At 51.8% G+C, this 18312-nt stretch overlaps 1 protein-coding gene across 2 annotated transcripts in view; it reads left to right on the forward strand.

Moving 5' to 3' along the window:
• Positions 1 to 2362: 2362 nt before the first annotated feature.
• The window catches only part of CARM1 (coactivator associated arginine methyltransferase 1), a 53933-nt gene continuing 37983 nt past the window's right edge, over positions 2363 to 18312 (forward strand). For both annotated transcript variants that reach the window (XM_080674902.1, XM_080674903.1), the window contains exon 1: positions 2363 to 2666. In XM_080674902.1, coding sequence (XP_080531028.1) covers positions 2447 to 2666 — 220 coding nt within the window. In that variant the 5' untranslated portion in view covers positions 2363 to 2446. The remainder of the gene's footprint in view (positions 2667 to 18312) is intronic.

Here is an 18312-nt window from a genome sequence, read left to right on the forward strand (position 1 = left end):
AAGACCTCTGTGGAGTGTAATTCTTCAAGCCTGGGACTTCTGGGACCAATCACTGGATGCCTGGTGTGTGGGGGGAGTACCCCTCAACTGCATGCAGACAAGGGTGTTTATAGGGAGGCCCAGGACGATGCTGGGAGGGGACAATGCCTCAGAGAATCTCTGCTAAAGTCCTGGTATTGGTGGGTAGAGGAGGTGGAATGATGCGGGGACGGGGCAGAGGAATATTGAGGAGAATGAATAGTACATGACAAGGTACAGGGAAGGGTGGGAGCTGGGGAACATGATAAGTGGCCACAAAACTCTTTGGGTCCCCCCAAAAGCAGCCCTGGAACAGTGGAAGGGAGGGACTTGAAAGGAAGATGTGTGTGTGTGTGTGTGTGTGAAAAGGTGCACTTCTCCATGTTCACCTGGACTCACCAGCCAGCCATCATTGAGTGAAGGCAAAGTAACTAGGGGCTAAAGGAGGGTCCAGAGGGAGAGGTCCAAGAATTTTTTGTGCGGGAGGAGACAGTGAAGGTCTGAGCATGGAGGAGGGGGCGCCGTGGGACTGGAATGGAGATGATGGAGAAGAGAGAAGGAACGTCTGAATGTTGCAGGAGAGGGGTTTAGGTTGGGTGTAGAGCAAGCATGTCAAACTCAAAGGCTAACATGGGCCAAATAAACAAGGTTTAAGTTTCTGTGGGCCGCAAAAAAGCAAAAGCTTCAATTTTCATAGAAACGTAGGTTTATTTCGATGGAGACATGCTAAATACAAAGGGCTGAAATAAATGAGTAATCGTTAACATAAAATAATATTTTAATAAAAATTAATATTTTTTCTTGAGCCTTAACTTACCAGACACTGAATAACTGCACAAATTAATAAGCGTAATGCAAATAAACCTATTTTTCTTGTTCTCTGAAAGCGAAATATTTCCTGTTGCGCACACCAAACAAGTCAGTACAAGACTGATGACGTGGCAATCAGCTGCTAAAATATTCACTGCTAGTATTAGTGGAGAGAAATGGTGCACCTGTGTGGTAAGGCGTGTAAGGGAAATTAATGCTACATGATTATAGTAATCAGCCATTAGCGAACGTTGTGGTTCGTTATTAATGATGTATAACAGGATATTGTAAAAGTTAAGTTACAAAATTTTTATTAAAACATTTCTTGCATACCATTTTATTGGCTGGGCCACAAAAATATTTCTTGTGTGGTTCCCCGCGTGCTCCCTCCCCGCGCCCAGGGCCGCCGGCAGGGGGCGCTGCGCCCGGGCGCGGCCGCCAGTTTGACATGCTTGTAGGAGGGTGACTCCCACCTAAAACTGCTTTTTCAGACTAGTGGACTGAGGGAATGGGGCCACAACCCGGAGTGTGCCCCAAGTGCCACATGCCTCAAAAGTGAGGCCCAGCCCTAGCCAGTTTGGCTCAGTGGATAACGCATTGGCCTGCGGACTAAAGGGTCCTGGGTTCAATTCCAGTCAAGGGCACATGCTAGGGTTGCAGGCTCTATCCCCAGTAGGGGACTTGCAGGAGGCAGCACATCAGTGACTCATTTTTTTTTTTTTTTGGCGGGTGCCAGGACCAACGATTACCAGCTGCCCAAGTGCCAAAAAATTATGCTTCCGAAATCTCTTGATATTGATTCCCCACGTAGAGCAATAAGGCTGCTCTATGTGTACCACTCACCACAGAAGCCCTTTTTTTCTCTCTCTCCCTCTCCAAAAAAAAAAAAAAAAAAAGGGGAGGACCAGTGGAGGGAGCAGAGCCAGCATGGAGGCGGGCCCATCGCAGCTGAACTCTGCCCCTCCTCACGCCGCCTCACACAACCTGGCAGGGAGGGGGCGGGGCCAGCCTCAGGGGCGTGTCTAAGTCATCGGCGTCAGACACGCCCCCACCGCTTCCGGGACTGGGGCACCGCCTCATAAAGCGTGGCCCTTTGCGTTGGGCGGGACCGGGGCGAGTGTGCACGGCCGAGCACTGCCCCTGACGCTCTCTTACCTGCCCTCCTCTGGCCTCCGCACTCGCACTACTCATTAGCGGGGCCTTTCCTCAGCGAGCTGGGGGCGGGCTCAGGGGCGTGGCCGAGGCCCTAGCACCGCCCCCTGACGCACGCTCCCGCCGCCGCCGCGCCGGGGCCACCGACCACCTCACAAAGCGGCGACCGTTCGCGCGAGGCGGAGTGGGGCGGGGTCGGGGCGGGGCCGACCCCTTCCCGCTGCGAGTGTGGTTCCCCGCGTGCTCCCTCCCCGCGCCCAGGGCCGCCGGCAGGGGGCGCTGCGCCACGGGGCCGGGCCGTCGGCGGTGGCAGCGAGGCGGCGCGTGGCCCGCAGGCGGCGCTGCCCGGCTCGGCCTCGGCCTCGGCCTGCGCGGCGGCGGCGGCGGCGGCGGCGGCGGCGGCAGTAGCGGCGGCGGCCTGGGCCCGGGCGCGGCGGCGGCAGTGGGGCCTGGAGCCGGATCTAAGATGGCAGCAGCGGCGGCGACGGCGGGGCCGGGCGCGGGCATTATGGTGACGGCGGGCGCCGGCGTCGTGGGGCCCTGCGCGACTGTGTCGGTGTTCTCCGGCACCCGCCTCCTCACCATTGGCGACGCGAACGGCGAGATCCAGCGGCACGCGGAGCATCAGGCGCTGCGCCTCGAGGTGCGCGCCGGCCCGGAGTCGGCAGGCATCGCCCTCTTCAGCCGTGAGTGCGGGGTCTCGGGTCCGGGCAGACGGCCGGGCGGCGCGTGGCGACTGCGCACGAGGCGGGTCGGGCGGGGGCCCGGGGCGGGAGGGACGCGGCGGCGGTGGTGGGTGAGGGGCTTGGCGGCCCGAGGGTTAGGGGCCCGAGCCATGGGGGCCTGGTGTGGGGTGCGTGGGGCCGAGCCGAGGGAGCGCGCTGTGTGGGGCCCTGATTAAGGGGTGTGGAGGAACTGTATCAAGGAGCAGAGGCAGAAAAGAGGGCGTGCGTGGCGGTCAGAGGTGAGGTGCCCAGTGTACGGAGGGAAGCGGGAAATGGGGGAGTGAGGGCCCTGAGATTGGGAGGGGGGTGGGCAGGAAGTGGGGGGGCCGAGAGTGGAAGGTGAATTCAGATGACGCCAGGGGTGTGGGGGCTGGGTGGGAGAGAAGGGGGCTTGAGGTGGTCGGGTCGGGTGTGGCCGCCTTGTAGGGGGAGAGGTGTGTGGGCAGCTTCTGGCCGTCTCAGGGACCCCCCTGGACTGCTAAGGACAGTTGGAAAGTGGTGCCCAGTCTGGGGCGGCTTAGGGGACCGGGTCCACCCATCTGGAGGGCATGGTATTGGCCCCCCCCCCCGCCCCCCGAGTGGGAAACTTGTCGATCCGGGCAGGAGGAGAGGGTGGTGCGAGCACCTGGGTGTGCTCGGTGATAAGGAATGGATAGGGCCCGTCCTGATGCCGGGCTGAAGAGGTAACAGTTTCCTCCTGTGCCGCGGTCCTCTGATCTTCCTTTCAGGGGATGTGAGAAGCTGGGTGCTTTTTCAGCAGCTAGTTTCAAAACTGACATTTTAGGGGGTAGGGGGGAATCACAAATGTGTTTGCCAAGGACCCCTAGTCTTTGTAGTTCATCCTTTTTTTTTTTTTGTTACTCTTTCTTACCTGTTCTCTCCCATTCTTGATTCCTCCTTCAAATTTTGCTATTATGTTTCATTCAGCTTTGTCTCTCAGGGTTTCTTACACAGATGCTCTGGGGGAGCCACTCAGGAGTCTCTTACTGGCTTCAGCGTGTGTGGATTTTTTGCCACTTTGGTATAGGGTGTGAAGAGCAGTTGGTTCACACAGGTTTCTCCCTGTGCCTTGACTTAGAAAACCCAAACTCAGGGAGCTGTGCCTATTTCCCAAGTGTCCACCCCTCTTTGCTGGGGCAGAGCTAGATCTTGGATCAGATGAGAAGGGAGAAAGGTGTCCCAGGTGGACATCAGAGCTCAGGACAGACACTTAAGCTCCATCTTAAGGATCCCCCAGATCATAAATAAGGGCATTCATTCTGCAAGTATTTTGGGGGAACAGAGTAAAGTAGGGTAGAGTTTTTCAAACTAGGGTCCCAAGGCTGACCCACAAGGGAGTTAGGTCCAGGAGAGTTGGTTTTCTTTTGTAAATAAACTTCTTTTGATTTTAAAACAATTCGAGGTTGATAGGATTATTAGGAAGGTGGTACAGAAAGTTCCCATATGCTCCATACCCAGTTTCCCCTATTAGCATCTTTGTTCAGGAGAGTTTTTACTTTCGTGTTTTTGCTGATAATCTTGAATTGTATGAGCTATGAAGATAGCACTTCTCTTTTTGAGGTAATTCATAACTGAAGTATTATTTGTAAAGAGGAGAAAGTTCATGTTTTTCTAACCGAGATCCTTAGTCTGGGATGATACAGTCTCACGAGTCTGAAAGATTCCCCCGCCTCCCACCCCCATTTATGTTCACTAACAGTGTGGGGTTGAGAGCAGGGGTTCTGGAGTCAGCTGAACCTGCTTGCGTTAGTTTCCCAGGGCTGCCATAACAAACGTGGTGACTTAAAACAATAGGAATGTATTTTCATACAGTTCCTAGCCCAAAGTCTGAAATCAAAGTGTTGGCAGAGCCACATTCCCTCCGGAGGCTCCTTTCTTGCCTCTTCTAGCTTCCATGGCTCCAGGTATTGCTTGGCATACAGCAACACAACTCTGATCTGTGCCTCGGTCTTTACACCCCTTCTTCCCTGTCTCTTCCCTTCACTTACCTTTGTATTTAGGGGCCACCCTACATCCAGGATGATCTTATCTCAAGATCCTTAATTACATCTGCACAGATCCTTTTTACAAATGGTGAAGTCATCTTCATAGGCTCTGGGGGTTAGGGCTCGGACATAGTTTTTCTTTTTTTGTCCACTATGTGGGCTAGACTGATGCCCTACCGTAGTTGTGTGCCTGTGCCTCAGTTTCTTCATTGGTAGAATGGGGGTGATGATAGGACTGTGGCACAGCATGTTTCTTTATAAATGGACACTTGGAGGTGTAACCTAAAACTCCTCCAATAACTGGCTGGCGATGGCCTCCAAGTAGGTTGGGTTACTTAGTCTGAGTGAGGCAGCATTGGTTCCTGAGCAGGCCTGGAGAGTGGGTGCATGGGGAAGGATTGCTGTGAAGGGTACTGGGGAGTGCAAAGTCCCAGGGCTGGGGTGTGGGCTGCACACTGCTCCTGGATCCGAGAGCAGGCCTGCTGGGTATGGAGTGCTGACTGACAGTCCCCTGGAAAAAGTCAGAGATGGTCTCTAGCCACTGAGGAAATGTGCAGGCATGTGGCAGCTGGGTGGGCGGTAGGGAGTGTGGGGTTGGGACTTGGGGGAACCAGGCTGCTGGAAGCTTTAGGCCTTCTCTTGGGATGAATTTCCTTCTCTGGCCTCAGCATTTTCCCACTTGGATCCTTTTGGGATCTAAATGCTTCTTTGGCCAGGTGAGAAAGCATCAGGAGCCCAGTTTTGCTCACCTGCCCCTCATGAGGTGGAGTCTTTCGAGCTGCTTCTGTTTCTAGATCACTCCTAGGATTTGAATTTGTGTTTGGGTTGGGACAGGGTTGGTCTGGATACCTGCACAAATTTCCCGGTTCCTCCATGTGGGACTTGGGCCAGGGGATCTTTGGATGCAGGGGAGGGTTCTGAATGTGGAGTCTGACTGGTATGGTCTTACGCTAGCCATTTCACTTCCCTGAGCCTGTTTCCTTACCTGTAGCAATGCTCACCTGCACACAGTCTCGGTTTCTTCATCCGCATTGGGAATGCTGCTACTTGGAACCCCGGGAATGTGTGTGAAGTGGACCATGGGGGTGTGGAGCAGGGTGTCTGGCATTAAATAGTCACTGTTTCTATAGATATTAGTGACTGATGTTATTGGTGTAGAGTAGTAAAGGACTGGCTTTTCTGGGAGGGATCCCCTTATTCTGCAGGCTGCCCAGCTATCTTGCATTTCCTGCAGATGGAAGAGGGACCCCTGGGCTGCAACCTCTGCCTGAGGTGGCAGGTCTGGGAGCTGGGTAAGGGTAGCAGGACATACAGCCCTATTGCTTTCTTTCTTTTTTCTTTTTTAATTTGATTTTAGAGAAAGAGAGAGAGAGGAAGGGAGAAAGAGAGACATCGACATGTTCTACCCACCCATGCATTCATTGGTTGACTCTTGTATTTGCCCTGATTGGGGATTGAACCCACAATCTTGGTGTATTGGGACAACACTCTAACCTGTGGTCGGCAAACTCATTAGTCAACAGAGCGGCAAACCGCGGCTCGCGAGCCGCATGTGGCGCTCGCGAACCGCAGTTTGCCGACCACTGCTCTAACCAACTGAGCTACCCAGCTAGGGCCAGCCCTGTTTCCTTTTTTTTAAAAAAATCCTCACTGGAGGATATGTTTTTTCATTGATTCTAGAGAGAGAGAGAGGAAGGGAGAGAGAGAGAGAGAGACAGAGAGAGAAAACCATCGATGTGAGAGAAACATGGATTGGTTGTGTTACCCACACGCCCCAATTGGGATCAAACCTGCAACCTAGGTATGTGCCCTTATGGAATCGAACCTGTGACCCTTCAGTGCATAGGTTGACACTCTAACCACGGAGCTACACAGGCCAGTACCCTCTGTGTGGGAACGATGACAGCTGCAAAAGGCCTTGTCCCAGTCACCCTTCTTTCGTGCCACTTGAAGTCACCCTGTATCCATAGCATTGACTAAATGGCAGCTACCAAAAACCAGGCCATTTCCCTGGGTAGAGGTACAGCTTTCCTGGGCTTGAGGAAGCTTTGGTACAGCATCTGGAGTACTTGGAGCAAGCTGCCCTCCCCTTGGAAGGATGCAGCTCCTTGAGGAAGACCATCGTGGGGTGGCCAGGGCAGAGAGCAGAACAGACTCTTAGTTCCTCAGTCCCATGGCAGACTTTCTGGAGATGACTGTGTCACTTTTTTTTTCTTGGTCAGCACAAGTTACTTTGGTTGGCTCTCTGGATTGTCCCCAACCCTTTGGCTAGGAAGAAATATATAGCAGGGCTGGCTCATACAGGGCTAAATTTCAGTTTGTGGGGGCATGCCAGGATATGGAAACCCCAGAGAAAAACCCTCTGTGCAAACAGGTGAAGAATGGCCTGCTGCCACAGAATCTGAAACCCTTGTGATTTCCTTCAGTCATAATCCTGGTAACACCCCCTGACATCTGTGGGAGGGGTTGAGGGCACAGAAGAGTTTATCATATGTGCCTAGCCTTTAGAATATTCAGTGACATGTTGGGGTGACAATCAAGAAAGTAATACTAGAAGGGCATTCATATTTCACTGGTGCCTGCATGTTCCTATTGGCTGCTGTTCTTCATTGAGCATTTACTGTTTATCAACACTGCATAAACCTGTGTTGACATACTCAATTGCTTGACCTTGGGAGTAGCTGGGGAAAGGATAATGGTATAAATTAGGGCCTGTGGGCAAACTGTTGCCTATGGGCCAGGTTGGGCCTGCAGCCTGCCTATTTATTTATTTATTTATTTATTTATTTATTTTATTGATTTCAGAGTGGAAGGGAGAGGGAGAGAAAGAGATAGAAACATCAGTGATGAGAGAGAATCATTGATCGGCTGCCTCCTGCCTGGCCCCTACTGGGATCGAGCAGGCAACCCGGGCATGTGCCCTTGACCGGAATCGAACCCGGGACCCTTCAGTCCGCAGGCCGACACTCTACCCACTGAGCCAAACCAGCTAGGGTTAGCCTATTTTTATATAGTCAAAGCTAAGGGAGGTTTATACATTTTTGAAGGTTTGGATTTTTAAAGACAATCCAAAGAAGAATATTCAACCAAGACCATTGTGTCATGCAAAACCTAAAATACTTATTTGCTGGCCTTTGACAGTAAAAGCTTATGGACCCCTGGGATAAATTAATGAAACAGGCAGGAGGAGGGGGCACTGTGGGAACTTGGCCTCAGCCATGGATGGCAGATCTGCCATAGTTTTAAAAGAAACGGAAAAGCCTTTCATTGTGTTTGTTTGATTATGAAGTGTCCTGATTGCCCAGGCCAGATAGAGTACACTTTCTGGACTGTGTGGGCCAGTTGGCCTGACAGGTGTGACTCCTGCTGTGTGTTACCATTGGTCCTTAAGACAGTCCTGTGAGGTCAAGGACACTATTCCCATTGTATTGGTGGAAAACAGGTGGAAAGGCTTGATTGACCAGGTGGCATGGTTGGCAGGCAGCAGAGCTGGGTTTAGAGTTCAGGGCTATTGGGCCTGCTGTCTTTTTTTTTTTTTTTTTTAATTTTTTTTTTAATTGATATTTTACAGAGAGGAAGGGAGAAGGATAGAGAGCTAGAAACATCCATGAGAGAGAAACATCGATCAGCTGCCTCCTGCACACCCCCCACTGGGGATGTGCCCGCAACCAAGGTACATGCCCTTGACCGGAATCGAACCCGGGACCCTTCAGTCCGCAGGCCGACGCTCTATCCACTGAGCCAAACCGGTTTCGGCTGGGCCTGCTGTCTTAATGCAAAGTGGTTCAGTAAAAAATGGTGATCAGGATTCATTTTGTCTGTTCATAACACATACCCAAAGTATTAGTGGCTTAAACGAGATGACATTTTATTTCTCATGCTTTTTATGCTAAAGTCTGGAGATTGGCAGACCAGGGCTGGTGTGAAGCCTCTACTTGAAAAACTCTTCAGAACCAGGTCCTTCCTGGAGTGAGGTCTTGTCATCGTGATCAACTTGGTGGCTGAAGTTCAGCCATTACAACGTGGTTTCCAGGCAGCAGGACAAAGAAGACACAAAGGATGCCAGGGGTTCATCCAGGTGTCTGTTAAGAGAGGTTCCCAAAAGCTGGTTGAGGGGGTTTCTGCTTCCATCTCATTGACTAGAATATAGTCAAATGGCCACCATTAGCACAAGGAAGGCTGGGAAATGTAGTCTTTAGTACAAATGGTCATACGCTTAGCTAATTTCAGGGTTTCTTTTTCTCTAGGGGAAAGGGAGAACAGACACTGAGAGACAGACACCTTGGCCACAGTGCATACTAGGATGTGGATATAGCCAGATTGCTGGGATGGACATGGAGAGATGCTCAAGTGAATGGAGGATGGGGACAGCAGCCTGTTGGGGAGCAAAGGGGTCTCTGAGGAAATGGGGAGCTAAAGGAGAGGTAACAAAGTTGGGTCCAAGTCATTTTTTACAAGTGACGTCCTTTTCCTGTATGTGGTCAGGAGCTGTCCACTATTTTTCCAGAGGACTAACATGATACAAATGGTAATTCTGAAGATTACTCTGCTAATAGGTTATGGTGTAGATGGAGCAGGGAGAGAGAAACCTGTGGAAGCTTCCAGACCAGAGAATGTAACAGGAATGTAACTGAATAGTTTCACCTTAGCCCATCCCAGAAGCATTCAGGGGTTCAGGAGTTGTGATAATGAACAAAAGGTGAATTCGAATTCTGCTCAGGGCACTGGGGACAAGATAGCAAAGGTCATGACCCTTGGCCAGGGGTTGTGAGTGACCTGCCCGAAGGGTTTGCTTGGCCACAGGGTTAAAATAAAAGTAGACATCCACTATTTTTAAAATTGGGTGATTTCACATCAAAATTTGACTTAGTACTTCTGAAAAATCAGAAAGCCTGGCAATCCCAGGCCTACATGCCCTGAGACCAGGTAGAGAACAGTGCCATCTTCAAAAGGAGCTATGCCACGCCAGTTAGCCAGAGACATCTTTCTGCCCGCTGCCACCCTAACACAGGCCTCGCGCCAGTAGTCATCTGTCCTTTCACTTGCAGTGGTTTGTTTCTTAAAATAGAGAAGCATTTGTCTGAACCCAGGTCTCCATCTGGTGTGGGATAACATCTCTTTCCCTTAGCCTGCAATCTCCTTTGGCCCCTAGACCCTTCCTTTAGGTGGCTGAGTTGAATCCCTGTGCAGATAAGGGCTGTTAGACCCAGTCCTAACCTGGCCTGGCTTTTAGTCCCAGGCCCCTCCCACTGCCCACCCCACAGCCTCTCCCTTTCCTCACCTCCATCTGCAACCTGTTTAGTCCACAGCCCTCCCTGGCAATTTGGAAATCCAGAACTTCTGGAAACCTAACCTGCCATGCATTTGACAGCAAAATTTAATCAGACCTGAACTCTGCCACCTGGGTTCTTTATTATCTCTACATATCCAATTTAGTGTGACTAATCCTATGTTTCCCTGTAAAATATGCTTGGTTACAGGTGTTGTCTGTACTCTGCTGGGGACAAGCTACATTATCTGTACCTGCTACCTTTATAAAACTGAAGAGTTTATACAGGTGTACCTCATTTTATTGCACGTTGCTTTATTGTGTTTTACAGGTCTTGCTTTTTTTTGTTGGTTTTTTTTTTTTTTACAAATTGAAGGCAAGACCCTCCACCAGAAAAAAGATTATGACTTGCTTTATTGTGATACTCACTTTATTACGGTGGTCTGGAACCAAACCTGCAATATCTCTGAAGTCTGCCTACATGGGCCTATGTGTTTCAGGCAAGGGGCTGAGGGCCCAGCATCATACTCTCTTTGGGGTTGTTGGGGTCTGTATGTGAGATAACAGGAGAAAAGGGGGCTGCACTCTGTTACCTGGCAAGCAAGCAAGCATATATTACATTTAGGGTCTGCACGTGGTAGTCATGCAGGGCCTTTTAACAGGAGGAATGTGGCATGAACTCACGTTGATTCTCAGGTGCCAGACTTTGGACCAGGTCAGATTTAGCAGAATGGGGGAGGATCAGGTACCCTTGTTGGTGCTAGTGTGTTTTCTTTCCCCGGGAGTCTGCTCTGTGTCTGGATCTGCCTGCTACCCAGGGAGGTGGTGGGTTTAAGTTTGTCAGGACATCTGTCAAGATGTCCATCCCAGAGAGGGCGGGATGGAGGGTCATACTAGGTGGAGAGTGGAGGCCACTCAGAGCTAGGGCTCTTAACGTAAAGTCTGTGGACGGCTCGTGCGGTTCCACGATTCCCTGAAATTTTTGCATAAGGGTACAAGGACAAGAGTCAGTGGCTGTGATTCAGATGAGCCTCTTTGATTGTAGAAAAGGTGTGACAGTGGCACCTCTCTGGAGGGAACACATGTAAAATGCTTCATTTTGTGTGCATTTGGTAAACCATGGCCTTGGTGTTACTATTGGTTTTATGTACATTTGGTCAGGGGGAGAGACTCCCCTAATTATGATCTTCCTCAGAGGGATCTGTGATCAGAGAAAGGCTGACAGCAACTGGAGGACAGTACCAGAGGGGGTGGTGAAGTGGATGCTCCTGGCTTGATGGTGGTAGTCAGTGGGAGAGGCGGGGGCAGGGCCCTGTGTCTGCTGGGTCTGGGGGAGTAGGGAGCAGCTTTGAACAGGCAGGATGGAGAGGTTAGCAGTATTGGCTGCTGCCCAGGGTTAGAGTTAGAGCCTTGGGAGGTCACCAGATTTCTGACCTGGAGGACAGCTCCCTTGGAGGGCTGTGGTGGGGGAGGCGACCCAGCTAGTTGGCCGGTTTGGGGCGGGGGGGGGCGCTGAATGAGAAGTGGGAGAGTTGAACATCACCCAGGATGGCAGGGCCCACCCACAGTTCTTTGAAAATGGGGAGACTCCTTCAACCAGAAACGTGTATGGAGAGTAGACTTGCTGTCTTTTTATTGCAGTAGTTACTATTCATCTAACTTTAAACAGCAAATTTTTACTGAGCATTTGCTGTGTGCCAATTACAGTTTTAGGAGCTGGGGATACAGTGACACCTGCAATAAGCACATGGCTCCACAACTTTGGGTCTGGGGTATTGGGTGACAGGCAGTAAGTTAGCAATCACCTCCAATGTGCTAGTGCTCCTAATGGTCTGTGCCTGGGAGAAAATAACAAGCTGATGCTCAACAACGTTGGAGGAGGGGGTGGGGGGTTTGGTCAAGGAGCAGTGGGAGGCTAGGGGGACCTGCTCAGGCTGGAATATTGAAGCCATCAGTAGAAGAGCAGGTGGAGGCTGGGCCAAGTCTTGACCCACACTTGACCATCTGACCCACACTGCCCTTTCTGTACCTCAGTTTCCTCTGCTGTAAAATGGATCTTGATAGCATCCACCTTGAAGGGTTGTTGTGAGTTGTGAGCTAACAGAAGTAAAAATAGTGCCTGCTTCCTTTTACCTAAATGTCTTCTGATGTCTCTTGGCTGTTTTTATCTCAAAGCATTAATCTATGTTTCTTTGAGAAAAGAAATTCATGAAGATGCATCAGTAAATTCTCAGCAGCTCAAAGATTGCAAAAAAAAAAAATCATGCCTGTTCCCCTGTGGTGGGAAGACTTCTAAGAGTGAGCTTGTGGGTCCTGCATGGCTAAGAGCAGCCAGCAGCCAGTGTGGTTGGAGTAGGGTATGCATGGGGAAAGGTGGGCCCCAGCAAAGGGGCGTGGTGTTTATTTCAAAAGGGTTGGGGAGGGAAGTGACCCCTGTGGCTATGTCTGGGTTAGCCCAGTTCTGTTCCCTGCCCTTCCCAAGTAGGGCGATCCTGAGTGAGGCTCAGCCTCCCGAATCTCAGCTTCCTTGTTGGAAAGGAGGCCTCACTGAGGGGTTGAGCTGGTGGCAGGTGACCTTGGCGAGGGTGGATGTCTGTGCCTGGGCTGTAGAAACAGCCCTGCAAGTCAGACACGATCCCCACTCCCAGCCTACTCCTAGTCTTGGGAAGCAGAGAGAAGGCAGAGGAGGAACCCCATCTCCCACTGTATAGAAAGTGGTCAAGGGCCCAGTGTGAAGAGAAGGGTAGCTAAGGAGCTATGTTGCGGGGGTAAGAGGCCACAGGCCAGAGAGAATTCAGGTGGGAAGGAGAGAACCCAGGGACGGGGCCAGTAGCTCTGCTGGGGTATCAGACTGCTCTGAGGGCAGCTGGGGTATGCAGTGTCTAAATCAGTCTTGCTGCTGCTCTCCTGGACCCCTGTCTTTCCCTTGCTTTGCATTTCCTGGGTGGAATATTCTCCCTTCCCCTTCTGGACTGCAGCAGCCCTCTCTGGGTCAGAAGCTGCTGGAGGTTGTGATTAGCATAGGCTAGGGCAGTGGGTGGCTCTCGAGCTGCGGTTTGCCGCTCTGTTGACTAATGAGTTTGCTGACCACTGGGATAGGGGCTTAATCACAAGGAACAACAGCAGCCTGTAATTCTTGGAATCGAGAGTCTAGGTCAGTGGTCGGCAAACTCATTAGTCAACAGAGCAGCAAACCACGGCTCACGAGCCGCAGTTTGCCGACCACTGGGCTAGGGAGCCTAACCTTTTTTTTTTTTTTTTTTTTTTTTTTTTTTTTTTTTTTTTAAATATATTTTATTGATTTTTTACAGAGAGGAAGGGAGAGGGATAGAAAGTTAGAAACATCGATGAGAGAGAGACATCGATCAGCTGCCTCCTGCACACCCCCTACTGGGGATGTGCCCGCAACCAAGGTACATGCCCTTGACCGGAATCGAACCCGGGACCACCTGGGACCCCCCAGTCCGCAGGCCGACGCTCTATCCACTGAGCCAAACCAGTCAGGGCAAGGGAGCCTAACCTTGATGTGATCTTGTGACCCTGGCCAAGTGACCCTTGTCATCACTGCAGTTTCCTTTCTGGAAAATGGTAGTTTCAAAGGTTGGTGTCAACCCAGCATATAGCAAATGAATAACACCGTATAATCCTATATAATAAAAGCGTAATATGCAAATAGACCGAATGGCTGAGCTACTGGTTGGCAGGAGGCGGGCCAGCCAAGGCGGGTGCCAGCAGGCAGAGGGAGGGGACGGTAGTGGGGCGATGGAGGGTGGGGCCGGCTGCTTGCTGGCTGGGGCCGTCCCCTGATTTGCTTGTCCCCCGATGTGCTCACTGGTCACCTCCCGCAGAGAGAGGCTAGACTGCAGCTTAGGCCCACTCCTAGTATATATTTTACATATACTAGGGCCCAGTGCATGAATTCGTGCACCTTGAAAGGAACTGTGGGCTGTGAGGCTGCGGTGGGCACAGAGGCAGATCTTGGCCCATCCTCCGCGCCCCAGCCCAGCCCCTCCTGCTGTGTGGCCCCTGTTCCCCTGTCTGCCGGCAGCCCCCGCTCCTGCCACTGTCGCTCCCACGCGCTGACTGTATCGTCTCCGCTCACACCCACTGACGGTGTGGAGTGATTGGTGCTGGGCCGGTGCCCAAGTGGCGGCTGCTGCCCCAATCACCCCTCAGGAGCAGGGGGAGGTGGAAAAGCCTTTAGGGGCGATTGGGGCTGGCACCCGCCTCTTGCACCTGTTGACGGCACCAAGCGATCAGGGCTGGTGCCAGGTGCCGGCAGTGGTGCAAGCAACGGCTCTGGCACCAGCAGTGGGTGCGAGCGGGACTGTGGCACATGGGAGCAAAGAATTTTCAGTAACCACCAGAGGCTCGCCCCGATGACAGTGACTGGTGCCCCTCCTTGGTCTGGTGCCCCCGCTCACCTGCTCCACCATTCCGCTGTGGCCGACGCCCGCCATGTTCTGCGTGCAACCCCTGGTAGTCAGTGCACATCATAGCAACCGGTTGTTCGGTTGTTCCGCCCTTTGGTCTGTTTCCATATTAGGGTTTTATAGATAGATATATAGATATAGATATAGATATAGATATATAGATATATAGATATATAGATATATAGATATAGATATATCTCTTCAGCCTGCTCTGTGGCCTGAAAGAGATGATGTGTCACAGGTGTGGGGGTCATAATGAAACCCCTGACAGTTAGAGCTGGGTTGGGACACAGAGGTGGCCTTGGAGATCCTGCCTGAGCCCCCTGTTAGGGTTGACTCAGGAGGGAGCTCCTTCCTTTGTGTGATCACCTTCCCATTGTCTCACTTTGAAGACTTGTTTGGGAAGCTTCAGGATTCAGGCCTCAGGAATAGTGCATGGACCTCTTCACATCTGCCCAGGAAAACCATGGCACCTGCCCTGACTCTTGTTTTGCTGCCCAGATCTGACTTTCTGGTTAGGAGTCTGGAGTCCCTGACTTCCCCCACCCCCACTCCCTTTGTTCCCTGAAAAAAAGTTATATGAAGGAAATTGAGACCAGGCTCCACCCAGGCCTGCAGGAGTTGGATATGGAGACTCCATGGGACTCCTTGTGTGTCTCATCTTGTGGGTTATTCTTTTGATTACTTGTTTAATCAACACACAGATGCCCAGGCATTAGGTGTTCAGGGCATTCAACATTTGTGTACACCCACATAACTACCCTCAAAACCAGACCTAGAATTTACCCCTCAGCCTCTGGGTAGTTTTTGTTTGGTCAGGTGGGTCTGTCCCCTGTTGCCAGGCAGAACATTCGAAAACTGGTCCAGACTGGTTGAAGGGAGGGGTGCTCTGTCTCCTCCCGAACCCCACTCCTTACACAGAGCGGGGAGAACCTCCTTTTATTCCCTGTTTTTGTCTGTCTCTCAAGCAATTCATCACCCACAACTTTGGCAAGAGTGGATCTGGGCTGTTTTTCTTTTAGATTGTTGGTGGATTTGCTCCCCACTAATTGTGTTCCTGTGGCTGGGGTTTGTTTTTTGCTGGAATTGTTACACATGTCAGAGGAGAATGGTTTTATGGATAGAAACCTGCCTGGTTTTATGGATAGAAACAACCACGACGGATGGGATTCTGAGCAAGGAAAGGACCCTGGCAGTTCAGCTTCTTCATGAAAAAGGGATACACTTGTGACCCCCTGCAGGGGGCCTGGGAATCAATAATCAAAGACGGATTGGGGGGCCTCTTGCAGACACAAGAGGCACATTTCAAAGAACTTGCCATGTTCTTCCTTGAACTGGAGTTAAGGCAAAGGCAGCCTAGAGCTTTCAGACTTCTCTTGTGTGCCCTGGGGGCCCCTCTTGCAGAGCCTGGCTCTGACTGCCTTCATCCCCCACCCCCTGGGCCCTGCTTATGGACACTTCCAGGCCCTGTCATGGCTAATGTTTACTGAGTCCGAGCATGTGCCAGCAGCCCTATGCCAGGCACTTTATGTTCATTGACTTGTCTAACCATGGAACAACCCCAAAGGATGCTGTCTGCTGTGCGCTGTTGGCACAAGGGTGCTTGGCAGAGGTGTGAGTTGGGTGAGACCAGCTCATTCTCTTCCCCACACCATGCATGCCCCCTGGGGAGCCACAGTAGCCACAACTCTTATCCCTGTTTTGTAAACAGGAAGCTGAGGCACTGTGTGGTGGATGGTAGAGTCTGGATGCCAACCCTGGTAGACTCGGTGACCTTCATCAGCCCTGCTGCTTCTTGGGCACTGATGAGGAGTCCAGGCTGTACCAAGAGATTCAGCTAGCACCTGGCATGGAGGAGACATCCACCTGCTCCTTCTTGTCATTGTCTTTTGTTAGGGCACTGGCCCCTTGAACTCTTATGGAGTTCAAAGCCAATTTTTCCTCATTCCTGCCTAGGTTTTTTTGTTTTGTTTCTTTGTTTTGTTAATCCGCACCCGGGGATATTTTTCCCATTGCTTTTTAGAGGGGAAGGGAGGGAAACATTGATGTGAGAGAGACACATCAAATGGATGACTACTGGTTGCCTCCTGTACACACCCTGAACGGGGATGGGGAGTGAATCTGCAACCCAGGTATGTGCCCCGAGACTCTCTGTTGCGCAGACTGATGCTCTAACCACTGCTCAGCACTAGCCAGGGCCATTTCTGGCTAGTTGCTGAGTCCCTTATGGTGTCTCCTATAGCCTGCAATACATCTGGAGTTACATCTGGTGAAGCAGGCGGGTGGGTGGTGGCCTTCCTAATGCAAACATCCTGTGCAGTGGGGCCACCAGCAATGCAGCCTCAGGACATCCTGATTCACCTCTGGGGCAACGGTCAAAACCTTTGTTTCAAAATGGGTCTTGGAGAGGGACTCCAGACGGTCAGCCCTGGGCTGCAGTTTCCTCCAACATGCATTCCCTGTGAAGCAGCCCCTGCTCGTCCACCAGCCTCTCCAGAGCCACACTGGTCTGCATGTTGAGGCCCCTTAGCTGGCCAAGGGCAGCCCTCTTTCCTAGGAGCCACATTGATGATCCTCAGACCTGTCACTGCCTCCACTTCCTGCACTGTCCCAGACAGCGGCTGGAGCCAGAGTGAGGAGTGTACCCACGTCCCCGAGGGCCAGTCTCCCTGCACAGCCCCAGGCATCGTGACACACCTCATGTAAACCTGGCTTTCCAGGCTTCCCTAAGGGTCTCCTCTGCCAAGGGCTTGTTTGCCTCGGTCCTTACAGAGCACTGCCTGCTCAGTTCCTGCTGTGTGTTGCAGGTGGTGGGGTCCCTCGCTGATCCCTCACAGCCATAGGAGGAAGGCTCTACTGCCTCCCTTTAGTGATGGTTCAGGGGGATGGCCCCTGCCAGCCATGGTCAACTAGCCAGGCCTGGCTATGTCTGGGCCCAGAGCCCATGTCCTTCCCAGTAGTACCCTGAGCCCGGCCCTTCATAGCTTCCTGAGCCTAAATCTCCTAGAGCAGTGGTCAGCAAACTGCGGCTTGTGAGCCACATGCGGCTCGTGAGCCGCGGTTTGCCGCTCTGTTGACTAATGAGTTTGCCAACCACTGCGTAAGGCATTACCCTTACCCAGAAGTTTTGACTTCAGGTTAAAGACATTAGTACATTATTAAAATGTTTTTTAAGTGTTTTTCCCTAAGGCAGTGGTCGGCAAATTCATTAGTCAACAGAGCGGCAAACAGCGGCTCGCGAGCCGCATGTGGCTCACGAGCCGCAGTTTGCCGACCACTGTCTAGGGATATGGTTTAGCTATCTCTCACAATCTACTGGATCCCCAGGCTGAGCCGCTCCCAGCATGTCATCTCTCTATGTCTCAGTTTCCCCACTTAAAGAAGAGCTAAATGTGCCCTGGAAGGTGGTTGGGAGCACTAACTGATGCATTGTCTGGCACTAGGTGTGTGCCTGGTATTGCATAAGTCACAGTTTCAAAGTCATGGTTGGAGAAAAGAGGCCAAGTGAAGGAGGCAAGAGGGGCTGGAGTTGCCTGTTTGGTTCTTTGCTCACCCTCCTCCCCTTTTTTCATAATTATCTGCTAAGCCCCTGTGCTTTCAAGGCCCTGCCTAGGAACTGGCGCACATCTGCTGTCCCTTTTGTAGCTCACAAAGCCCGTCTGGGGCTGATTAGCATGGATGGGGAGATATTTGCATGTAATAGCTCCTGCCCAATCGGTGCCCTAGGATTCTTTTCAGAAAAGCCAGGCCCTTCCTTTGTCTGGTTCTCCTTTGCTTGGGGTTGCCCTTCTGCACATCTAGCAATTAGACTCCTCTTGGGGCCTGTTCAGATCAGGCATGCAGAGCCCGAAGCCTTCAACCCCTGAAGGTAGAGGTGGCCTCCCCAGGAGAGGAGCCCCTGCTGAGTGTCCCCACTCAGC

Source organism: Plecotus auritus, assembly GCF_963455305.1.
Source record: "Plecotus auritus genome assembly, chromosome: 6".
Lineage (NCBI taxonomy): Eukaryota > Metazoa > Chordata > Mammalia > Chiroptera > Vespertilionidae > Plecotus > Plecotus auritus.